Consider the following 26,151-nt stretch of genomic DNA (forward strand, 5'->3'; position numbering starts at 1 on the left):
TCAATAGAAATGTCACTTAACATTTAGCAATTTGCTTAAACTGCATTAACATGGTATTGATGCAAATAGCATTAGCTTTCAGTCATTTTTAAGGGTACACAATGGGTTATCCTTAATTACTCTGTGGGAGAATCAAATACACTTCAGCATTCATTATTCACAGGGCAATTTTTCTGTAGCAAGGCTTTAAAAGGGAGAAGGGAGATGGGAGATTCTGTAAAGAGAGATGCAAAGTCCATTTTTGGGGAAAGGGGACCACATAAAAAGCAGCCGAGGGAAAAAAGAACCAAGTTTCACGGAAAGGAAGAGATAAGAGGTCATGGGAAAATATCAGTTTTTCTTAGAATCAAATCTATCTGCCATAACTTTTCACTCCCTTTGTCTCCATTCCAATTATTTGGACACTAACTCAAAATAGCTCTGTTTTCTAATTATAAAGTGAACACAGGCTGACTGTCAAAATATACACAATGGGTAGTAAGGAATTATCTGCAATCCCTCTATACAGCAGTGGCTGGTTTACAATTTTGGTATATAGTGTTCTATCCCTTTTTCTTTCTTTTTTTTAAAAAAATTTTATTTATTTATTTTTGGCTGCATTGGGTCTTTGTTGCTGCGCACGGGCTTTCTCTAGTTGCAGTGAGTGGGGGCTACTCTTTGTTGCGGTGCACGGGCTTCTCATTGCAGTGGCTTCTCTTGTTGCAGAGCATGGGCTCTAGGGTGCATGGGCTTCAGTAGTTGTGGCACGCGGGCTCAGTAGTTGTGGCTTGTGGGCTCTAGAGCGCAGGCTCAGTAGTTGTGGCACGTGGGCTTAGTTGCTCCATGGCCTGTGGGTTCTTCCCGGACCAGGGCTTGAACCCGTGTCCCTTGCATTGGCAGGCGGATTCTTAACCACGGCGCCACCAGGGAAGCCCTCTATCCCTTTTCCTATGCACACGTTCTCATGTGCAAAAACATAATTATAAAACACGAGATTGGTACCCATCCTGTTTTGTAGCCTGCTTCTTTGACTTAACAACCTGTCACAGACCAATCTTCTGTCAGTAAGTACACATATTTGAATAGCTGTATAGTAATTTCTTTAAGTGTTCTGACAATGGACGATTAAACCGTCTCCATCTATATTTCTATCATGAACAACATCTGTGTCCAGGCTTCTTTTGACTTTGGCTGATAATTACCTTGGGATATATTCCTGTAAGTGCAAATGCTGAGTCATTTCTCCATACTCGGGCCCAAACTGTGTTTTATCAATTTCCAATGTTAATTGGTGTAAAATGACATCTTATTGTTTACTTTGCATTTATTTGACTCCTGGTGAAGTTGAACGCCTTCTGTTTTATTTATTGGCCATCTATAGTTCTTCCGTGGCCTGCCCGGTTATGGCCTTCACCCATTTTTCTTTTGGAATATTTGTCTTACTATTTTGTAAGACTGGATTTTAAGAAAAACCTTCTCCTGACACCTTAAGGAAGATAAACATTCAGAGATGAGATACATGTTGGTGAGAAGGGAAACTGCACGTGGAAGGGATGGGCAGTTGTAGTTGCTGGTTCCTTCCTGTCCCAGGTTGCACCACTTCCTTCTCCTTAGCTGCCCTTGGTCAGGGGGTGGCATGGAGTAGAAAGGTGCGTCACCATGCCTTGCCACTGGGTAGCGCTCTGCTCCCCTCCCTGCTTTACCCTTCAAGGTGGACATTCTGATGATAGGTTAGATCTGCGGAGGCAACCACGGCACTTCTTGAGACGAACCAGACCAGGAAAACAATGTCAGGCGAAGCCACGTTCCGCCTTCCAAGCCCGTGGTAGATTCAGCAGGCCCTGCAGCTGGGCCTGAGGCATTCTCCATCTTTTCCAGAACTCTTTCCTCAGCATAGCTATGGACCTCATTCTCCAGGCTGCCCCCTCTGGCCCCGGGATGCAGCACTGCGACCTCCTGGCTCCACTGGGTGCCGAGGTAGTCCTTGAACGGCCTCGCCTCTGCCCGGTGGGTGGTCTCTGTCACTCTGGCCCTTGGCTCCCGGAGCCCCAGCCTTGACTCGTCCCGTGCTCCTCTCTGCCTTGTTAGGTTGGCACATCCGTGGGGCAGTTAAGGGGCCATGAAGCGGCCTTGGTGTCCAGCCCCATCTTCCTTGGAGGCCTGCCAGCTCTATCAGCTCCTCTTCCTAGGCTAGGGCCGGGGAAGCCCCTTGCTTCCCCGGAAGAATAGAAACAAAGTTTCTATTCTTTCCTGGACTCCCTCCAAGTTCCTGTGTCCTGTCTGAAAGGGCATCTTTACCTCACTGTAGAGCAAAAACGACTCATCGACCCCCAAATGCAGGCTGTTCGTGTTCCAGCTCACACTTCTCAGGTGTCCTGCTGCAGGGATCTTGGTGGGATGTGTCCACCGACGTAGTCCAAGACCCTGAAATGGTGCCTGACACCCAGTGGACACTCAAGCAGTGGTTTTGAATGAATACATGGATCAGGTTTTGCTTGCACGCCCCATCTACCATCACTTCTAGACTCTTTTGACTATAGTCACGTATATGCAAGGAAAAAACCACTTCCTAAATGCATTAACAGCAACTTGCTTGTCCATCAGCAGAAGAGTTGCTCTCATGATTAACAGAATATTTTCAGCTATTTGAAGAAATAAAGAAGTTATCTATATATTAAATATTATTTAATATGCCTGGGCTAAAATAGCACAGCGAATATCTGTAGCCAAGCACTAGGACAGGCATTCACGAAAGTAGACTGGTGGTTATCGGGGGCTGGGGGAGGGAAGGCTTAGGGGGACACGGTGCGTGACCATCAGTGGATGTGGGGATCTTTTGGGGGGTGATGAAAATGTTCTAGAACTGACCGTGGTGATGGTCGCACAACCCTGTGAGTATACTGGAAACCATTGAACTGTGCACTTTATTTTTTTTTTGTTTGTTTGTTTGTTTTGCGGTACGCGGGCCTCTCACTGCTGTGGCCTCTCCCGTTGCGGAGCACAGGCTCCAGACGCGCAGGCTCAGCGGCCATGGCTCACGGGCCCAGCCGCTCCGTGGCATGTGGGATCTTCCCGGACCGGGGCACGAACCCGTGTCCCCTGCATCAGCAGGCGGACTCTCAACCACTGCGCCACCAGGGAAGCCCGAACTGTGCACTTTAAATGGGTGAATTGTATGGTAGGTGAAAAGTATCTCAATAAGGTTGTTATTTAAAAAAAAAAAAGGCATTCAAACACCAATCTTCACTCTTCTTCACTCCTACAGAAAATCCTTTGAGTAGGCCATACACATTTTAAAAAGTCCTCTCTTCCTCCCTCCCTGGTTTGGCTCCTTTCTTAGCAATCAGGGCACAGGCTGCACGGAGCGCTTGCCCTGAATATTTGTCTAGCAGTCTGTGGTGCAGCATGGAGGTGGGTGCTGGACCAGAATGAAGTGCACTGATGGGCTGCGAGGCTGCTGCCCAAAGCTCCTGTCCCCAGGCCAGGAATCAGGAAGGAAGCTTTGCCAGGCTGGGGGCCACTGCTTCCAGTTGCTTGAGGTTTTCCATAAGCACAGGCCCAACTTGTAACAGGGTTTCCAAGCTCCTGGTGTAGCCAAATAAATATGCCCCGGACTTAATTATACGTGTTATGTAAAAACTGACATCCTCTAAGGAGACACCCACTCACTCAGCTACTCAAAAGTCTTTGAAAGAACCAAGTTGGTGGGGGAGTGTCTAGTATATTTCAGAAATTATTTGTATGGTATTTTTATCTGGGGACGTTATATTATAGCTTCTTCCGTGAGTCATGCATACAGGGAGCCTGGCACAGGGAGAGAAGGGACTGTGCGTTCTGTTACTGTCGCTTACCGATCACAGCGGGAATTGGCTGTGTCTAAGACCCTCGAATCTTGTCACCCCACTGATGTCAAGGCAGGTCAAGGCCCCTGATTCTGTGCTGCATCGTTAGTGCCTCGGGTGTTCGTTTACGGCAGGGTGCAAGGGGATTCACGGAGAGCCGGCTGCTGGGCGTGAATCGCGGCTCTGCTGCTTCCCAGCTGTGTGGCTGGGGACCATTTGCCTCACTGACCTACTCCTTGGTTTCCTCCTCAGTACGATGAATTAGTCAAATTAGAAGTAATGTATCTGCTCTCTAAGGTTGTTCTGAGGATTTAATAGGTTAATATTTGTCAGGTGCTTAGAAGAATGTCTTGCACGTTGCAAGTGTTTGGATTTGTTCAATGGAAGAGAGCTGGGCTCTGACATGGAAGGCGGGGAAGGGGTCGTGCTACAAGGCACTGATGCCAGGAAGCTGGAGGTGAGGCTGAAAGTACGAGTCCTGGGTGCTTCCTCCTAGGAGGCAAAAGTGGCACCAGGTGGGAAATATTTGGAAAAAGTAGCTGAGACAACAATTCCCGCTGTGGAATTTCCCGCCCTCTTGCCAGAAGACCTTTAGAGCTGGGATAGGTGCTTATTGCCCAGGAAGCCTGGTGTAGAAGCCTGTGTAAAAACGGGTGTTTGGAGTATCAAACGGGCTCCTAAGGTCGTATCTGATGTAATACTGAGATTAATTCTATAAACTGGACTTTAGTAAAACCTAAAACATGATTTAAGAAATGGATACAAGTGGGCAGACAAAAAGCAATCAGAAAAGGAATGAAAAACTTGAGCTATGTGGCTTTTCCTAAAGGGATTCTTTTTGTTTTGTTTGCTTCTAATATTTGAAGACTTCCAGGAGTATTCAGTTTGTCCCTTAAAACAAAACAAAACGCAACAGCGTTTACATAGAAAGCTATTATCCCTTCAACTGAGATTTTGGAGAAATGGGGATTTTGCAATGGGAAAGTTTCACGTCATATCCTACATTCCCAGGTACGATTAACAACAGACCTATTTTCAAATCTGTATTAAGTCGCTTCTACATAGTTTGCTTAGCTTTTAGCTTGGTCCTGAATTATTACTGGGCTCAGGTTTACCCCTTGAATCTGGGAGGGCATGACACACACCCTGGCCCAGGTCTCTGGCGCGCTCCCCTCGCCCAGCTTAAAAGGTGGGAGATGGGCTCATACGCAGGCATTCAGACAGAGCTACTAACTTTAAAAACCCAGTCTTCCCCTCTTCTAGCACATGGCAACACACAGTCTACCTACTGACCCAGCTCCCGGCTTCTCTGGCCCACGGGCTGTGGTCTGAGGCTGCTGGTGGTAGAGCCTGCAGATGGGGCCGGCTTTGGCAAGGTGGTGTGGGTGCCTTCAACTGCGGTGGTCCCCAGTACTTGCACCAGGGGGACTGGCTGTGCGGTTGTCCCTGGAGCTGATGGGCTCCGATAGGCTTCTGTGGTCTCACCTGTAAGAAAGTGGAATTACACTGGGTCTTACAAAACAGACGGTAGGCTCTTCGGGGCAGAAATAAATATTTCTTGAACACTAGCTATGAGCAAAGTCCTGTGCTAGCTGCTGTGGAGGAATGTACAATCTGGATGGAGGAATAAGCCAATAAACAAACCAAAGATGAAATAACAAAATACTTAAAAGACAGCTCAAAACAACATTAACATAGACAAGGCCAAACATGATTAACTGTCAAATTAATTTTCCATACACCAGAAGCAATGGTTCATGAACGTATTTTTTTGCCGTTTCAGTTAGTGTTGGCCTGGGGATAGGGCGTCCTTTCAGGGCTTTCACGATTTTAGACAACGTGTCTTAGATGTTCTAGTTTAGATGTGGTTCATGACTAGCCGACTAACTCCTCTGGACCCCAGTTTCCTCATCTATAAAATGGGGTGTCAGAACTAATTAGATGGTAAGGGCCATCTAGATGCTTCTTCTGAATTATGCTCTTCATCCCCGTGTGATGATTTAGATTGTTTCCATAATTTTATTTATTTATTTATTTTTATTTTTTATTTTTTTAAATTTTTTTGCGGTACACGGGCCTCTCACTGTTGTGGCTTCTCGCGTTGCAGAACACAGACTCTGGACGCGCAGGCTCAGCGGCCATGGCTCACGGGCCCAGCCGCTCCGCGGCATGTGGGATCCTCCCGGACCGGGGCACGAACCCGTGTCCCCTGCGTCGGCAGGCGGACTCTCAACCACTGCGCCACCAGGAAAGCCCTGTTTCCATAATTTGAAACGAGTCTGAATTTGTTAGGTTGAGGGCATGGGGACAAGGGGCCCACTGGGCCTTGGCGTTGTATTGAGAACCGTGGGTCTGCGCCGGAAGGAGACAAAACATGGTCCCCAAAGTGAACGGCACCCCAGCCCCGGGAGGGAACAACAGCCACCAGTCACTTGTGTCTGCTGCACCCGTGGCAGGTAGGCCAACCTCTACACCTGTGCATCTCTATTAGTTTCCTGGCGGCGCTAACAAATTACCATGTGCTCAGTGGCTTAAAAAATTTATTCTCTCACAGCTCTGGAGGCTGAAAGTTGGAAATCAGTGTCACTGGACTGAGCTCCCTCCAGAGGCTCCAAGGTAGAATCTGCTCCCTGTCTCTTCCATTTCCTGGTGGCTGCTGGCACTCCTTGGCTTGTGGCCCCACCCCTGCAGTCTTCAAGGCCAGCATCTTCAGTTCTCCCTCTGCTCTGTCTCCATCTGGCCTTCTCCTCTGTGTGTGTCAAATCTCCCTCTGCTTCCCTCTCTTAAGGATACATGTGACTGCATTTAGTCTCCTCCACCACCCAGCCCACAGACAATCCTGGATAACCTCCCCATCTAAAGATCTTTAACTTAAGCACACCAGCAAAGCCCCCCCTGCCTTCCTCCCCACTCCCCTTTTTTTTGCCGTATAAGAAAACATTCACAGGTTCCAGGGATTCGGACATGGATATGTTTTCAGGAGTCGTTTTTCAGCCTTTGACAGCACCCCAGCTCTGGCCTTAACTCTGCTTAGGGATGAAGCATCTTTGGTCACAGAACAGCAGGCCAAGGGGGCGGGGGTAGCATCTGAGATAGAAGGAGCTGCGCTCTTCGTGGGAACCTCCAAACCTCCTCTTTGACATTGTACAGCGTGCTGGGCAGTGTCAGACCACAGCCCTGTCCGGCCACGCAGACAAACGTGAGGTGGCGTCGGGTATTTTAGACCCACTGCTCAGCACTCGCACCTGCTCATTTCCCCACCCTGCTGCTATTACCGCCTGTGGGAGAGCGGATCAGCACACAGCGTCCTGGGATTGGGTTGGAGTTCGGCCATCCTGTCTGCTCTTGCAGGCATTAGCCCAGCAAGGCAGGAAGTGGATCCCTCATTTACCCTGATGTTTGCTAACAGTTGGTTGCCTTTAAAGCCACCTGGAGACTGTGCCAGACAGATTGCTAAAGAGCTGGCAGCGGCCTCGGGGGTTCAGCCAGTCTTCACGCCATCCTTGGGCAAAACTAGTGTGATTTATGACATTTCCATTACTCTAAAGGAATTGAGCTTTCATAACAAGTCCTAGGGAAGTTTCTAATTTCTCTAAAGTACTCTTCTGTTATACCCTCTGGTAAATGCTACCAGGCAGTAATGCCTCTTTCAGGAGATGCAGGCCCAGGTTCATACAGGGAAAAGCCATTTAATAGAATCACTTGTATTAGTTTTTGAAATAGGATATAATTACTAACTTGGAGAGAAATATATAAATAAACTGACAGTACATTTTACTTGCAAAGTATTAATTAAACCACAATTAATTAAATTAAAAACAAAACTTCTACTTGGAAATAGTCAATATTTTTGCCACTTTAAACTCATTGGCCGTGGAGGATCTCGATTATCTTTTTCTCACACCATTGGCTAATTCTGAGGTCTCTGAACGCCCCCCCCACCCCGCCCCAGTTTGCCTTTGCTGGTATTGCTTTGCTAGAAAGCAGATTAAATATCCTGAGGGCAGCCATTTATGTTACTTGCTTAGAACACAGATGTTTTCAAGCACATCAGAAATTCAACCAACAGAGCCAAATCCCTGGTCTTCCACCATCTTCCACACAAGACCTAGTCGTTTTTGCCTGCTCTCCTTCACAGAATATAACTGTCTTTAAGAGGGAAATAGGGCTTCCCTGGTGGCGCAGTGGTTGAGAGTCCACCTGCCGATGCAGGGGACACGGGTTCGTGCCCCGGTCCGGGAAGATCCCACATGCCGCGGAGCAGCTGGGCCCGTGAGCCGTGGCCGCTGAGCCTGTGGGTCCGGAGCCTGTGCTCCGCAACGGGAGAGGCCACAACAGTGAGAGGCCCGGGTACCACAAAAAAAAAAAAAAAAAAAAAAAAGAGGGAAATAGAGAAGATACTCTACCCCAATGCTTCCAGTTCCTTACTGAGTATAATGCCTGACGTGACCCAAAGTGAATTCTTCACGGGACCAGGTTCTTTTTGAGCAATTTGAAATAAAACCACCAGAATAGTTTCTTCGTACAACCTCAGATACATGGAGGTTTGGTCTTTTTTCAGCGGTTTTCATGGGAAAACATTTCAAAACTTCCCCTAGACTCTTAATGTGTTACTCTTTGGACAAGGTCAAGAACAGCTCCAGACAACCACCTTCTCAACAGCACAAAGAGGGCCTCCCAGCTTCCTACACCTGGTCATCACTAGGATCACAGTGGAGGCGATGCAGGGCCCTATTCCCAGAGATTCCGATTCACTGATGGGGGCTGGGCCTTGGAAATCTGATTTGAGAACCACAGCCAGAGCCAGGCTGGAGTCTTGGCTCCAGCCCTCACCAGCCTGGCCACTAGGCTTTCTTCGGCTTTCGGAGCCTGGCTCCCTCTGCTGGAAAATGGGGACGGTCAGACCTACTTGGGACACTGTTGTCACAGGTAGAGATCATGTCCGTAAGGGGGTCACGCAGTGCTTGGCACATGGTAGGCCTCCGATAAATGACAGCTGCTGACACCATCGTGATATGCCTCCCTCTCCCCAGTGGAAAACAGTGCTTTCAGTAGGTGTCAAATGTGAGGTGACTGAAGGAAATTGAAACCAGTTTAGCAGCGACACCTTGGGGTCAGAGCGACAGGGAAGGATTTGGCTCTCCCCAGGAGAACTTATAACATGCCTCAGGGCTCTGCATGAGGGCAGGAAACTTAATATTCACTGAGCATCTACTATGCACCTCTTTTACAGAAGCATTCACATGTGATATTAGTCACAATCCTGAAAGTGATCCAACAATTCCCATTTTTAAGACAAGGGACAGATTCTCCAAGAGGTCAAGAAACGAGTCTCAGGTCACACGGACAGCAGGTAGCGGAGCCAGGATTTGGACCCACATCTGTTTGATGCCAAGTTCCATGCTTTTTCCCCACAAAAGGGGAACAAAGTAGAAGTCATGAGTCACTTCAAGATTCCTGAATGTGGTTCCCCTGAGAGGGTGGCCTGAGGTCTCCAGAGTTCTGGTGGAAGTAATCTTACTCCCAAGACAGGGTGAAGGGGTGGCCTTGGAGGGTGTTGGCAGTGAGGGCAGAAGGTCCCTGAACAAACTTCTTACAATAAACTTGGGCTTGATTTTCTTCCAGGGCAAGGCGAGTCGGGAGGGGGGGGGCGGATTTTTTTGACACTCTTGCTCAGCAAGAGTAAAGATTTCCTTTCCCTTCTCTGGTGGTGGTGCCGGCAGTGTGCCTTCTCAGCTTTGGGGGAACTTCTACAAACCGACACTTACCTGTTTTTATTGAGCTCAGAGTAGCTTGAGACTCCAGCCAAATACCAGCTGCCTGTTTAATGGTTGCTAACTGCCTTGGGAACAGCGTTTAAATCTCAGGAATGTGTTTTCTCAGCAGGAGCTGCACACGGCAAAGCAAGATGCATCCTATTTTGTGAGTGAGATAATTTCCCATGAAAGAGGGTTGTTATGCTTTGAGGGGGTCGTCCTAACCTGATTTACCTGTTCACTCACATTCTTGGAGAGATCAGGAAGCCTCTTGCAGGGGCATGCCGGGACCTGAGCAGCTGCTGGCCCTCACATCTTCATTTCTTCTGCTTCCTTCCATTTCTAAAGGAATTTGATCACTGAAGGAAGAGTAGCAACAAAGGGAGCCGCCCTTTGACGGTTCTCATTGGAATTTTTTATTTGAATTGGTGAAACTCACTCCATGGCGGGACTGTCACTTGAAAGGGGGGTTCCTCTAATCTTGAAGCTGGATGAGACCCCAGTATCCCTTCTATGTTGGAATCCTTATAGCTGAGCTCAGAGTCTGCCACAGAGCAGGTGCTCACTACATGGTTATTGAATGAGTGAGTGAATGAATGAACTTCATTTTTCAGACTCTGACAACCATGAATAATCTGGTGATAGGAGGCTGATGGTGATACATGGTGATGGTGTCATCGAAGGTGGAGAAGTTTTGGTAGAGGGGACAGATGACAGTAGCAAGGCCTGATGTTCTGGCTATGGCTTTTGCTAATTTTATCTTTTTTTTTTTTTTTTTTTTTTTCCGGTACGCGGGCCTCTCACTGCTGTGGCCTCTCCCGTTGCGGGGCACAGGCTCCGGACGCGCAGGCTCAGCGGCCATGGCTCACGGGCCCAGCCGCTCCGCGTCACGTGGGATCCTCCCGGACCGGGGCACGAACCCGTGTCCCCTGCATCGGCAGGCGGACTCTCAACCACTGCGCCACCAGGGAAGCCCTGCTAATTTTAAATGTACGTAGCAGCATGGGAATTCCCTGGCAGTCCGGTGGTTAGGACTCTGTGCATTCACTGCTGAGGGCCTGGGTTCAACCCCTGGTCGGGGAACTGAGATCCCACAAGCTGAGCGGCGTGGCCAAAAAATAGAAAATAAAATAAAAATAAAGTACGTAGCAGCAAAGTGTGAGAAGGCGCCCGTTCTCCTCCACACTCCTCCTGGCCGTCAGTGAGTCAGGCCTGCTCCGGTGGGCAGTGCTAAGCTGGACCACGGTGCCTGGGGCAGACAGAGAAGTTTTGAAAACGATCTCTGCTATGGAGGACGTAGAAACCAATAGATTTTATCATCTAAGTCGTCATTTGGCTGTAGTTGTTTTCTCTCCCCTCCACCCCCTCTTCCCTTCAACTTGACCTGCTTCGAGGGGATGCGATCAGAGTTTGAGTGCTGTAGGGGCCGGTTGGAGCGGGGCCCTTGGGCAGGGGCTGAACCTTATCGGAAACGGGGGTGTCCCGGCACCCTGCCTCAGGGTCACCGTGTAGGACAGGTGTCTGACACAGAGAAAGCACTTGCTGATTGATGGCTACGGTCACAGGAGGTTGTGCAGGACTCTTCCTGTTATCCAGATTCTGGCTACGACTAAAGTCAGAGGGCCCCAGTCCCCCTTTCTGCATGAGGAGAGGTGCCCCTGAACTTCCTATGGGTGGGGCTGTCCCAGCAGAACCTGCACCATCGCCAGCCCCACCTGACCCAGGCTCATCAGCAGAGGGACAGGACCAGAAGAGGGGGAAGGGTCCGAGGCCACCCCTGGGGGAGAGCAGTGTTCAGGGTAAGAGGATATTCCCTTCCTTCCTTCACGCTTTGTCCTCCCCAAGCCAGACGAAGGGGCTTCAAGAGAATCTCTCATCAAGACCACGGGGGCCTGCGGCGTGGGGGGGGGGGGCGGGGCGGGGACAGGACCTCGTTTCCCGCTGGCCTTTCTGAGCTGTAGCACCGACAGGCTCACCTGGCGCACTGCAGGAGCGGAGCTCAAAGTGGAAGTCTGGGGGTGCATTCTGGGAGTCGAGAAGTATTCTCCCTCTCACGGGAAAAACAGGGAGTGCTTGGCATGTGGTCCCTGAAGCTGGAGGGCTTCCTTGAACATGGGGTCTGTTCCTGAAGTGGGGGAGGGGTGCTGCTGGAGGGGCTCAGGAGGCCAAAGGTCAGGCGAGATGGGACAAGAAAGGCGACCAAACTCATCCCATCCGAGCTCTCCTCAGGCCCCAAAAGGGAAGAGGAGAACCCCAGCCACTCCCGTGACTCTGTGTGAAGGAGCTGCTGCCGATGGATGGGGCCCCTAACTCAGAGAAAGAGATGGGGCCAGGATACAGTGGAGCACTGCCCCCGGCTGCAGATACCCACGCACAAAACCTGCTGAGAAATCACTGAGAGCTTGGACGAGACAACAGAGAGGGCAGGGACACTCTCCCTCCACCAACTGGCCAGCCACTTAAGGAGACCTCTGTCCCCTAGTCCTCTTCCCCGGCCCACACCAGAAGAGGACAGGTGACATCTCAGAAATGGTCCACAGGGCACCACCACCCGCTGCCAGCTTGCGGGCGGGGTTACGGAACAGGTGGTTCCTTGCAATAAAACAAACAAACAAACAAAAACAGGTCTAGATAACTGGAATAATTAAGAAGTCATTAAAGATATAGTTGGAGAGTAACTGGGGTGGAAAAATGAAAAACATGCCCTATTTGAATGCTAAGGTACCTCAAATCAGGATTCTTTATATACTCTGAAATTAGCATAAGAAAACATAGGATAATGGTGTAGAGAGGGGTTTCTGAAGCCAGATTGTCCGGATCTGATTCTAAGCGCTGCTACTTACTTGTTGTGTGGCAAAGGGCAAGTTACTAAACTTCTCTGGTACTGCGTTTTCCTCAAACTGTAAATTAGGGCTAAGAACAGTACATACCCATGGTATTGTTGGGGTGAATAAATACAATAATCAGACAAAACTCTTGGAACAGTGCCTGGCACACAGCGAAAGCTCAATAAATGCTAGCTTTTATTGCCTATTCTTAAACCATATTCACCTTAAGTACATGAACGCAATCAGCTAGCTCTTCAACTTTCTGGAAGTAATGTTAAATCTCACCATAAAACAACTCACAGCTTCTCTTTGTGTGAGAAATCAAAGCATACCTTCCCCCAGAAAAGACAATAATGCATAGTATAGTTCTCGCTTTCACACAGAAACCTAGAAAAAGGTATTTTCCTGGCCTGAGTTATACTGTACCCCCTTGGTGATTCACAGGAAGCTGGGTCGGTACAACCTCACAGACTGTATTTTTGGCTTGGGTTGTTGAGATGAGCTGCTTTCTGCTATCACATAAGCCACATCATCCTCTTTGCTTCCCTCCATTTCATACGCGAGTAGAGACAGTCTTTTCCCTTTCAGCTGCCTGGGAACATTTCCACACAGAATGTCATGTCATCTTCTAAAGTAACTATACAGTAAAATTCAGGGCAACAGTCATTCTGAATGAAAATGACACAAACTCAGAGATAATCTCAGAATTGCAAAACAAAAAATAAAGCCTCACTCTTCAGCACGTTGATTTCTGTGCCCATGTTCCTGGCATCTGTTAAAATATTACTGGAGTCAGCGGAGCTTGACCGGTTAAGTTGCTAATTTTTATCCTATCTCCTAAAACACAATATTGCCTGTTTACAAAATCAGGAGATTTAAATGAAATCACACGTGGACACTTGCCTGCTTTGGCAGCTGGGCTTTTAGATGATGAATATGTAAGAGATGATGGGTAGGTTACACCCTTTTGGGGTTTACCTTCTGCAAAAAAAAAAAAAAGGAAAAAAACCACAATGATTTATTTCTAGAGCTAGAGGTTTTAGATGGCTGCATTCTGTTAAGTTGACTCCCTCCTGCTGATTTGTTTGAGTTCAATGAAATCAGTCAGTCTCCACACCCCTCTCCCTTGCTGAATTGTTGATTACAATGAGAAAGTCAAGTGGCATTCTGTTTTATTGTATCACCTATGTTTTATTAATATTAGAAAGGAGGCAATAAAACCTCCATCAGAATTAACATGAGCAACCCTTATTTTGCCCATGAAGAAGTGAAGTTTTTTGTGGTACGCGGGCCTCTCACTGTTGTGGCCTCTCCCATTGCGGAGCACAGGCTCCGGACGCGCAGGCTCAGCGGCCATGGCTCACGGGCCCAGCCGCTCCGCGGCATGTGGGATCTTCCCGGACCGGGGCACGAACCCGCGTCCCCTGCATCGGCAGGCGGATTCTCAACCACTGCGCCACCAGGGAAGCCCTGGAAGTGAAGTTTTTATACACAGGACTTTCTGAATGTTGAATCAGGTCAGTAGATGAATGGAAAAACCCTCCCCACATTCTCTTCTTGGTTGCTGAGAGCTCTGGCCATCGGCTGGCTATACGTGAACAGCAACCTCTCACTTCCACAGACCCCGTGGGACCCATTTGAATTCCACGGCACTAGAGAAACTTGAAAGTAGGTAAATAGAGAGTGGCCTTGGAAATGACCGTTTGTTGTCCACCCAGGGAGTGAAAGTTTAGATACCAGGAGAGGAGAAGGAATGCTAATGTTTATCAGGGAAACCACAGAGGCATAAAGAAGAAAAACGATCAGGGCTGGGGAGGCAAGCCGCAAGCCTGGTGTGACTGAACATGCCTGAGAAGGCTGCAGTCCTCTGCCAGGGAGTGCGGCTTGAAATTCCACCAAGGAGCTTCACTCCACACGAAATGGAAAGTGTCACTAGAATGTAGAAGCCCCCCTGAGGCAGGTAATTTGTCTCACTTGGTGGCTATTAAATCCCCAGGGCCTGGAGCAGTGTCTGGGATGTAGTAGATGCTCAATAAGAATAACAGAGAAATTATCTTAGTGCTTAGATCTCTGTTAAAATGTAAATGCCCTTGGGAGGGGTCTCACCTGTTTTGTAATATTTACACCTGATAATGAAAGCATTTTAAACTCTCAACCTGAGGGAATATTTTTATAGGATGGGCTAGGGGAGGAGAGGTGAGGCGTGTCAAATGGGAGGTGGAACACAATCTAGTGCCCGATTTCACCAAAGGTCCTCCTGGCACAAGTACACATTGTACTTTAAAAAAACAATCTGTGAGTCCATAGCGGTACTTGAAAAAATAGTTGTGCAGAGATGCGGGAAAGCCCTCTTCCTTGTGTAATAACACTAGCTAATAAATGTGGAAGAAATGACAGAATTAGAACAAATATAATTTTGCAATTTCTGATATAATTCTTGCTACAGCAAGGATCATCGATAGATGTTAAAATCATTGGGTGAAATTTTGGAGGGAACAAGATATTCATGCTGTTTTGAAGTATCACCCTACAGGTTGCTATTAATTACAAAGTATGTTTACCATGAAGAAATACGGTAAAGTATCCAAGTAATCAAATTTAGCATCAGCTACAAATGGACAAAATGATATTATGTGTCTCCTGATATGGCCACTTGTGATACTACACAATGGATATGCTATGATACCACCTATGTAGTATCCTTGACAAAATATTTAACCTGAATCCAACCATGAGGAAATAGCTGGACCTGTTTGTGGTCCAGACTGTGGGACATAGTACTACAAGACTGGCTGGGACTTCAAAAATGTCATCACTACTTATGACCAAAAAAGGAAGTGTGGTGGTAGACAGTTCTAGATTAAAGGAGACTAAATAGACATGACAACTAAATACAATGGATGATTTTTGATTGGATTGTAGATCCCCCCCCCAAAAAAAAAGAAGAAGAAATTACTGTGAAGAATATTTGGGGGATAGTTGGATACAACTGAATAAGAAATTTTTCTTATTTCTTATTTATTAATATTATTGTATCAGTGTTAATTTTTTAGATGTGGTACTATGATTATTTAGGAAAATGTTTTAGCTCTTACCATACGTGGGCTGAGGTATTAAGGGATAAAGTGTCATCATGCCTGCAGCTTATTTTCACACAGTTCAAACGAAATATAAATAGATAGATAGATAAAGCAAGTATAGCAAAATGTTAACAGTTGGTGAATCTGGGTGAAGAGAATATGGTATTCATTGTACTATTCTTTTAATTTTTCTGTAAATTTTAAAGTTTTCAAAATAAAAAGTTAGGTTGGGGAAATTCACAAAAATAAAAAGAGGGGAGCAGGCAGGTCATGATGATAGTACAAAGACCTTGGTTATCTTTTTACTGTGAAATAACACAGCCATGAGTTCATTGATATTACCTCTTTGGAAGAGGGAAAAAAAAAAAAAAGAGTGAAACTGATTATCTATAAAATCCTGTGGAGCCAGAGAATGGACTAAACAGTGAAACAATTAATTTAAAAAAAGAAATCTCAAATAAAACTGTAGCTCAGTGTTCTAAAAACCTGTCCCTATCTATCCATTTACCAGAATTCTCAAGGAATAAGCTTCCAGATATGAGGCACATTTGGCATATAACTAAAGGAGTAGTTCAAAAATCCAGTTATTAAATGTAATTCACTTAAAGTTTGATTGGACTTACTGATAGCTGCTGTGTGTTTAAAATGAGTAATTGGAGACTTTTAATATTTCCAGACTTTGTAGTGATTTATCACTGTAATTATAATTCATTGTTTCATGATCTTAACTATCAGAAGAACTAATGCTTCAGATTTTTATGAAATGAGGTGGGCCATAAACTAAAACTAATTGCACACTGAAAAGAGCACATTTCATCCCGTGAGGTCACTTAACTGAAGTGCCAGTTGTAGGGCAGCATTTCTCCAGGGTGTGGGCATACCTGAGATGACAAAGGATTCTCTCCATCGTGGAAGGGATAACGACTGGACACCATTGGAGTAACTCCCTTTATAGCCAGACTGTCCAGCAACTTTCCGAACAAGTATTTTCCCTCCTGAATTATCGAGCACACCACTGTGAAGAGGAAAAAAAAATTTTTTTTTGAAGAAAGGACAGAAAAATATTGTTTGACATATAACAGACTTTGAAACCAGCCACCATCTTTATTTTTTTTCTTGTTCTACATGTTATACATTTAAAAAAAATTATTGGAGTATAGTTTATTTACAGTGTTGTGTTAGTTTCAGGTGTACAGCATAGTGATTCAGTTACACATACATATATATATATATATATATATATATATATATATATTCATTCTTTTTCAGATTCTTTCCCTATATAGGTTATTACAGAATATTGAGTAGAGTTCCCTGTGGTATACAGTGGGTCCTTGTTGGTTATCTAATTTATATATAGTAGTGTGTATATGTTAATTCCAAGCTCTTAATTTATCCCTCTTCCCTTTGGTAAACATAAGTTTGCTTTCAAACTCTGTGAGTCTGTTTCTGTTTTATAAATAAGTTCATTTATATCATTTAAAGAAAATTTGATTCCACATATGGGTGATATCATATGATATTTGTCTTTGTCTTACTTAGTTTACTTAGTATGATAATCTCTAGGTCCATCCACGTTGCTGCAAATGGCATTATTTCATTCTTTTTTATGGCTGAGTAGTATTCCATTGTATACGTGTACCACATCATCTTTATCCACCCCTCTGTAGATGGACATTTAGGTTGCCTCCATGTCTTGGCTATTGTAAATAGTGCTGCAATGAACATTCCCTTTCTCAAGATTGATTTGGGGTCTTTTGGGGTCTTTTGTGTTTCCATACAAATTTAAAAAATTTTTGTTCTAGTTCTGTGAAAAATACCATTGGTAATTTGATAGGGATTGCATTGAATCTGTAGATTGTCTTGGTGGTCTAGTCATTTTGACAATATTGATTCTTCCAATCCAAGAACATGGTATATCTTCCCATCTATTCGTGTCATTTTCACTTTCTCTCATCAGTGTCTTATAGTTTTCAGAGTACAGGCCTTTTGCCTCCTTAGGTAGGTTTATTCCTAGGTATTCTTTTTGATGCCATGATAAATGGGATTGTTTCCTTAATTCCTCTTTCTGATCTTTCCTGATTAGTGTATAGGAAAGCAAGAGATTTCTGTGTATTAATTTTGTATCCTACAATTTTACCAAATTCATTGATGAGCTCTAGTAGTTTTCTGGTAGCGTCTTTAGGATTTTCTATGTATAGTATCATGTTATCTGCAAACAATGACAATTTTACTTCTTCCTTTCCAACTTGGATTCCTTTCATTTCTTTTTCTTCTCTGATTGCCATGGCTAGGACTTCCAGAACTATGTTGAATAAAACTGGTGAGAATGAATGAACATCCTTGTCTTGTTCCTGATCTTAGAGGGAATGCCTTCAGCTTTTCACCATTGAGAATGATATTAGCTGTGGTTTTGTCATATATGGCCTTTATTATGTTGAGGTAAGTTTCCTCTCTGCTCACTTTCTGGAGAATTTTTATCATAAATGGGTGCTGGGGGCTTCCCTGGTGGCGCAGTGGTTGGGAGTCCGCCTGCCGGTGCAGGGGACACGGGTTCGTGCCCTGGTCCGGGAGGATCCCGCATGCCGCGGAGGGGCTGGGCCCGTGAGCCATGGCCGCTGGGCCTGTGCGTCCGGAGCCTGTGCTCCGCGGCGGGAGAGGCCACAGCAGTGAGAGGCCCGCATACCGAAAAAAAAAAAAAAAAAAAATGGGTGCTGAATTTTGTCAAAAGCTTTTTTTTTGGTACGTGGGCCTCTCACTGTTGTGGCCTCTCCCGTTGCGGAGCACAGGCTCCGGACGCGCTGGCTCAGTGGCCATGGCTCACGGGCCCAGGCGCTCCACGGCACGTGGGATCTTCCCGGACCGGGGCATGAACCCATGTCCCCTCCATCGGCAGGCGGATTCTCAACCACTGCGCCACCAGGGAAGCCCTGTCAAAAGCTTTTTATGCATCTATTGAGATGATCATATGGTTTTATTCTTCAGTATGTTAATGTGGTGTATCACACTGATTGATTTACAGATATTGAAGAATTCTTGCACCCCTGGGATAAATCCCACTTAATCATGGTGGATGATCCTTTTAATGTATTATTGGATTTGGTTTGCTAGTATTTTGTTGAGTATTTTTGCATCTATGTTCATCAGAGATATTCAGCCACCATCTTTGTTTAGAGATAGGAAAGCAGGGAGAGTAAGAAAACCTTCACCTTGACCTACTTGTGCCAACCCCCAAGAATGATGCTTCCATCACGTGGCCTGGCATCTGACTTCCCATGTTCGATGTCCTTCTCTTTCATATTACAGGACCTGACCATGCCTCAAATTTCTTTTCTTTGGTTTCTTAATTCCTACTAGTTCTTCCTGAAGTAAAACCTGTTTCCTGACGATTTCCAATTTGGTTTTGTGACATCACAGAACGACTCCAACTATTTCTGAAAGGTGGTATATATATATATATATATATATATATATTTTTTTTTTTTTTAAATTAATTAATTTTTTGTCTGTGTTGGGTCTTCATTTCTGTGCGCGGGCTTTCTCCAATTGCGGCGAGCGGGGGCCACTCTTCATCGCGGTGCACGGGCCTCTCACTGTCACGGCCTCTCTCTTTGTGGAGCACAGGCTCCAGATGTGCAGGCTCAGTAGTTGTGGCTCACGGGCTTAGTTGCTCCGCGGCATGTGGGATCTTCCCAGACCAGGGCTCGAACCCGTGTCCCCTGCATTGGCAGGTAGATTCTTAACCACTGCGCCACCAGGGAAGCCCAAAGGTGGTATATTTTTAAAAGCAAATATTCCTTTTATTTTGGGCTAGGGAATGAAGGTGTGTAGCTAAATTAAACTCATTTAAAAGAGTCCCCAAAGGCTGGAAATTGTTTCTTTAATTTCCAGGATTTTGAAGGTTTTAGATCCTGATGTGATAGTAACTGACATATCTACCTCTTTGCCCCCATTGAAGCAGGGGCTCCAGTATGTCACTTCCTTGCCCCAGAGCCTAACACGGCTCCCTTGGGTATCTGTAATTTACAGCACAGGGGAGCTAAAAATGTCCTTAGATTTGTTCCCATCAACACCCTTCCTTCCCTACAGGAATGAGCTGTTGCCATTTCCTGCCCTCCCACCTTCATGGTGAGTCAACAACTTTCAACACTCAACTTCCCAACAACTTGGAAAGAAAGTGATAATAATACTTGACATGTAAAGCCCTTAATTGCTTTAGAATCATCCCCACTAATGGATCTCACTGAGTTCTCCTAGCAAACCTACTGGCTGTGGAGCAGGGGGAATGCTGTTATTCCCACTTCACAGAGACAGGCTTAGACAGGTAGAGGGACTCACTCCAGATCTTGTAACTTCTAAACTGCAAGGTAGGGATTTGAACCCAGGTCTAAATGACCTGGAATCCTGGGTTTGCCCCACTTGGTCACAGTTGCCTCTCAGGGTTCAAAAGCCATGGGCATCTCCCAACACCAAGTCCTCATCCCTCCATCATGTCTTTGCAACCCTGACTGCCCTTCTCCAGGCAGCTCCCAGTCAGGGCCCCTCACTTCTCCCAGCTGCAGCCAGGCCGGCCTCTTCTCTCCTCACAGCCCACTTGATTCCCACTCCTGTGGCTCTGTTCATGCTGTTCTTTGCTCTGGAGAACCTGTGCCTTCTCTCCAACACCTCCTTCTCCATGACTTTGCTATGCCCCTTCCTAACAATGCCTTCGAATCTTGTCTTTCCATGGAGACTCTGATTTTATTTGGTCTTGTGCTACTTCCTAAAAATTCCTTGAGTTAACTTTGTCTCCCAACTAGATTAGGAATTTTCTTTTGGGAAGACGGTGTTCTTGCTTCTGCATCAGAAGGCCTGTCGGTGTGCGGACACCTCTCATGCTGGCTTGGGAAAGCCGGTTATTAGGCTTCAGGATTGTGCTGGTTGATTTCACAATGGTAGTTTGAAATCAGCCACAGTGGGAGTATTTACACTGCAGATGTTGGTAAATCAGCACGCCCCAGCCCTCCATTTAGGAGGGCTGGTTGGTGAACATTTACCACCACACCACTGGCACAGGCTGAAAATTCAGATTATTTTTTTAAAAATTACCCCGATTATCCCATGGTCCCTAACTGATAAGTGGGGGAAACAGAAATAGCTCTTATCTTTTTATTCCCCCGCGGGAGAAATTATTCTGCCACTGGATTTATATTCCATTGTATTGAGGAAATGTGCGTGCACTCATTCTTGTTTAAAAGTCAGAAGCGCTGTAGCTGCCACTCAGAGTGGAAAGAGGGGCTGAGCTTCCCCTTGCTCAGCCTGTTTAAAGGGAATGGGGTGGGCCCGGGGGGTTCTCAGGCTGGACGGGGAGGCTGAGATCCCTTGTGACAGTTATATAAGACCCCCAAACCCAGACCTTGGGAAAGGCATGGAAACAGAACTCTTGTCTTCTCATGAGATTTTCCTGTTGCAGAAGAGAGTGATGTCTTATCTTGTGAGTGGACTTCACTGGAGGCCGTGCACGTTCCCAGGCATTGTCCTAGAGGAGGGCAGATCCTGGGGTAGTCAGTGGTCTATCAACTCCAGGAGGCGACAGAAATCCCAGGAGAGGAATGCACCGGATGCTTGTTTACCACAGGAGATACCAGAGGAGGGAGAGAGCCTGAAAGGCTGTGGTTGTACTTATGAAGCAGTTGGGGGCTCAGAGCCGTGGTAGTTTGGAGAATTTATATAGATGCAACCTCATGTGTACCCTCATCGAGGTGGAGGCACTTCATATATGTCCTCTCAAAGAACAAAACCAGTTCCTCAGACACCCTGCATGATGCAGAACATGGCTTTGAGGTTCACCTCCTCCCTGACCCTGGTACCAGGGCACTGGGATAATCTGAGGGTCAGCTTCGTGGCTCGGAGAAAAAGGACCATCCACAACGAGGCCAGGTTTTTTTTTGTTTGTTTTTGTTTTTGTTTTTTTGAGGTATGCGGGCCTCTCACTGTTGTGGCCTCTCCCGTTGCGGAGCACAGGCTCCAGACGCGCAGGCCTAGCGGCCATGGCTCACGGGCTTAGTTGCTCTGCGGCATGTGGGATCTTCCCGGACCAGGGCATGAACCTGTGTCTCCTGCATCAGCAGGCGGATTCTCAACCACTGTGCCACCAGGGAAGCCCAGAGGCCAGGTTTTGAATGGCTGCCATTCTCAAGGTGGGCGTCTGGTCAGAAATCCATGCTCTGCATGGAGATGGCCTCTTCGTTGTCCCATCTCAGAGAACTCTCCCCTCTCTCCAGGCCTTGGTCCCACTTTAAACACAGCAATTAGTTCAGGATAAGACTGGGCCAAAATATGATGCCTCAAATATATTCATTATCCCTTTGGTTTGAAAGAATCAAGGGGATCGGGCTTCCCTGGTGGCGCAGTGGTTGAGAATCTGCCTGCTAATGCAGGGGACACGGGTTCGAGCCCTGGTCTGGGAGGATCCCACATGCCGCGGAACAACTAGGCCCGTGAGCCTCAACTACTGAGCCTGCGCGTCTGGAGCCTGTGCTCCGCAACGGGAGAGGCCGCGATAGTGAGAGGCCTGCGCACCGTGATGAAGAGTGGCCCCTGCTCGCCGCAACTGGAGAAAGCCCGCGCACAGAAACGAAGACCCAACACAGCCAAAATAAATAAATAAATAAATTAATAAACTCCTACCCCCAACATCTTAAAAAAAAAAATCAAGGAGGAAAAATATACCACAACTGGAAAGATATATTTGCAAGCAGTATCACTAGGAAACAATTAGTATCCAGAACTTGTAGACAAGTCTTACCCACGTAAAAAAAAAAAAAAAAAGAATCAAGGGGATCACTCATAATAAGGCATCTGACTGTCATACTTTGTATGAAATTTAAATCCTTTAAGCTAAATCTGAATCTCTAAACCAAAGTGTGCTCTCTCCAGTTTCCCAGTTCTGACTGCAGGGGACTCTGGCAGGACAGTGATGGGAGGTCCTTCACACATTTTCCACTCTATTTTCTGTCTTAAATCTTGCCTTCTAAAAACAGACTCCTTCTGTCTGTGAAAAACGGAACTGGTATTCTCCAAAATTCCTATCTGTTTTCCCTTAAGACCCTCTATACATCCTCCTCATGGATAGTGATTTCTTCTTTCCAAACAGTTTCCTGTAATATCAGTCACTGGTCCAGGAAGCTACAAGGCATTCTGTTGCTCCAGCAGCGAATCTTGTTTCTTGAAACAGTCAAACTCTTCTCCTCTGTCCCTCTACCCTCATCTATATTCTTGCCAGATAGTTCCTATGCTCCAACCCAAATGTTGGGATTGCTGAGTCCTGGTACTTGTCAATGCCCTTCTTATTTTCTCCCTAGAGGTGTGTCCGTTCATCATAAAAACCTCTCCCAACTCTGACCGCCCCAAAGTGCTACAACCCCATCATGTCCTCACGTCCTCTCGGTTCTTACGTAAATGTATCACCTGGGCTCAGGGCTGGAAGTCAGGGAACACAAGTTCTAGTCCTGGATGTGCAACTAAGTAGCAACTTAATTAACTTCCCTACGCCTCCCTCCCTCTTCTAACAACTGAGGATGCTAACAGCAGCCTCATAGGGCTGAGATGATGGTAGAAGGAGAGGATCTCAGTGTAAGGGGTTACTGTCATTATGATGACATCTTGGTGAGCTCACATTAACTTGTGTGGCTCTGTACCTCAGAGGACCAAGGAAAGGCAAGAGAGAGCCAGCAAATGCCAGACGAAGCAAGAGCCAACCATCTCAGACCACAGGTGGAAAAATCCAGGCAGCCTTAAGATGGGCTCGGCTTCTGTAACATAAGTCAGTGTCTACACGGACACAGACTGGAGTGTGCTAATGGTGTTGGCGGAGCTGTATTGGCATGCACATGTGTGTGTCAGGGTGTGTGTGAGCACGCACGTGTGTTCTAGCACACGTGGGAGGCATGCATGTGCGTACAAGTGATTGTGTGGAGGCATGCACATGTTCACGTGTAGATCTGCATATAGACTTGGTGCACATAATTGATTTCAGAGTGAAAACAAAATATTTTTATTCCACAGTTTGGAGTTAAGGAACAGCATTTGATGTTTTTGTTCTTTAATGTCCCTCTATATATCCTTAGTAGAGCTTTTGTATTCCTACTCCCATTGAAAAACCAGATGGCTGTTCATCTCTTTGGCTGATGGGGAAAAGAGTATGGCTGACAAAGTCTATTAGTAAGTCTTAAATCTTATTTTAGGCATAGTTTTTGTTTTTTTTTTTACTTCTTCCCCGAATTTGAGAGAGGCTACTGACTAGACACCTTGAAAAAGAATGAATTTTATGTCTCCCCTCTCTCTGGGGGAGATACAACTGAACAATCAAGTAACTGGCATGCAAGGAAAGAAAAGGAAAAAGATACCGAAAGCCTGAATAATTGAGAAACTTCATCAGTGTCCAGCAGCCAACCACTGACTTTGAGCCACATCTCAAAGTAGTGCTGGCTGGTGAACAGGAGTGGGGGGCTGGACTTGGGTTCCAATCCCTACTCGGATACTTTTTAACGGTGTGGCTTTAGAAAGGCTATTCGACCTCTCTTCACCTTTAAGAGGTCGACAACGGTGGTAGATACCGCAGAGGGGAATGGTGAGGGCCGAATTAGGTAACACAGGTGCAGTGCTTGACACACACCCATTATGAAAGATATTAAGTAAACGTGCATTTCCCTGGGGTTTGGCTCCAAGCCTAAGCAAAAGAGGTGTGAGGATTCTGTGAAGGTCTCTATTGCCTTTCATCATTTAGTCAGTGACATGGTCCAAAGCATGTCATGCTTCCTGTCCTCCTTCCCGGATCCCCCATCAACAGCTGACCAGGCAGGACCCCCTGTCACCCTCCTTCTCACTTTTCCTATTCCTATTTGTCTCCAGATCATCAACCGGAGCTGTGACATTTCTTCTCTAAAATTCTGGGCCTGCCTTAGTCATGTCCCTATTATCTCCTTGCTCAGCACATAGGATTCTCCCTCCCATCCCCACCCATTAAAGTGTAAAGAGAAGTCAGTCCTCCTTTCCAGAGAGATCTGAAAGGAGATCCAGGACCATGCACAGATTCTGGGTCATCCCATGGGATAGGGCTGCCAGATAAAATACAGGATGCTCCGTTAAGTTTGTTTGTTCTTGCTTGCTAATCAGGCAACCCTGCACCGGGGGCTCCCTGCCCACACCCTGACTGCTCGTGCTTAAGAAGCTCAGCGCTACCCACCTGTGAACCGCAGCGCCACACACGCTGGAGTAGGATGCATAGATGTCAGTGCCATAAACGTGGTACCTGGGGTCTTGGCATCCTGCTGGACATTTCACAATGAACTCTGGATTGATTATCTTTCCAGCTCTCACATCACAGTTGATCTGAGGCACAGCTGGGAATGCAAAACGAGGTCAAGATTACACCTTGTGGTATCAGCTTATATATGGGGTGACTGTTAGGTCATAACTGTTCATTTACTTAATCTCGAAAAGCCAGAGCCTGGGCTGACCTTGGATCCCCTCCGTATAATGAAAGCAAAGAGGTAATTAGGACATTGCAAAGAACAAGAGGCTCATGCCTGTGCTTATTCGAACAATTAATTAATTGAAGAGGAGAACGCTGGGAAAAGACCTGCCTCCAATGGTCAGAAATGTCAGCCTGGGTCCACGATTACAGAATACTGGTTTTTCAGATGCTCTGGAGCTAGCCCAGGAAAAGAGGAAACTCTCAGAAAACCTCGCAGGAGGAAGAAAGGTATCGGAAAGGGCAAGCGGGAGAGCATGGGCCTTGCGTCGGGACCAGCCAGGACAAGGTGGGCTGCAGAGGCCCCGGGCTGGAGCGCTTGTGTTCTGTGCGGCAGGTGGGACTCGATGGAAGGTTTTTGGACAGGGGAGATAGATAATGAAAGTGATCTTTTGTCTCGGTCCTAGAGGCTGGGTCCGAGCTCCAGGGTCAAGTTTGGGAGTGATCTTTTCTCATCTGCCTCCACAGTCGGTGGAAAGCTGGGAACTGCCCTGCTAGGTATCCAGGGGAAGCTCATTCATTCTGTCCTCCCTCCTCTCCGGCTTGGTGACGCCATTGACAGGCTAGCAGTATTCACTAGGCAAGGCTGCCGGAGCCCGAAGCTTGCTTAAGGATGAGACAGTGTAGGTGCTCTAGTGGCAGTACCTAAAAGGGGGTGTGGCTGCATCTTCCCTGAAAAAAATTCCCCTCAAAAACTCCTGAATGTAAAGGTCACCTAGAGGACCCTATATTGATGCCTGGGAGCTAGGAATAGATTCTCTAGAAGGGACTCTGAAACATAAGCACTATTCAAAGAGTAAGCAGGCTCAGGAGGGATCTGGAAACCACCAGATGGGAGGGCTGCCTGGCAGAGATGGGGTGTTGGGCCAAATGCTGGACAGCATTTGGAGGCAAATATAGCTGTCTTCACAAGTAGGACTGTCATGTGCTATGACATCAGAGGACTGAGCTAGAACTAAGGGGGAGATCTTCTACAGAGGCATTTTTTTGCCAAAAAGAACTTTCTAGTAAATGAAGTTGCCCTTGAAGGAAGGGGCTGGAAGTATGCAAGCCGGGACTGAACAGTTGAAGAGCGGATGTCTGCACTGGGTGGGAGGTAGAAAGCAAGCCCCGCCCAGTGGTAAGAATCTGTGATTACAAACATGGATTCAG

The 26,151-nt window shown here is 46.6% G+C and overlaps 1 protein-coding gene across 4 annotated transcripts in view; it reads right to left on the minus strand.

Annotated features, from left to right (window-relative positions):
• Nucleotides 1-26,151, minus strand: part of VIT (vitrin) — a 125,045-nt gene that overhangs the window by 40,125 nt on the left and 58,769 nt on the right. For 2 of the 4 annotated variants that reach the window (XM_067007810.1, XM_067007811.1), the window contains exons 4-7: nt 24,712-24,868; nt 16,367-16,500; nt 13,309-13,386; nt 5,115-5,306 (exon numbers count right to left, since the gene is read on the minus strand). In XM_067007810.1, the coding sequence (XP_066863911.1) occupies nt 5,115-5,306; nt 13,309-13,386; nt 16,367-16,500; nt 24,712-24,868 (561 nt within the window). The remainder of the gene's footprint in view (nt 1-5,114; nt 5,307-13,308; nt 13,387-16,366; nt 16,501-24,711; nt 24,869-26,151) is intronic. The other 2 variants (XM_067007812.1, XM_067007813.1) reach the window with 2 other exon arrangements.

Source organism: Kogia breviceps, chromosome 11 (assembly GCF_026419965.1).
Source record: "Kogia breviceps isolate mKogBre1 chromosome 11, mKogBre1 haplotype 1, whole genome shotgun sequence".
Lineage (NCBI taxonomy): Eukaryota > Metazoa > Chordata > Mammalia > Artiodactyla > Physeteridae > Kogia > Kogia breviceps.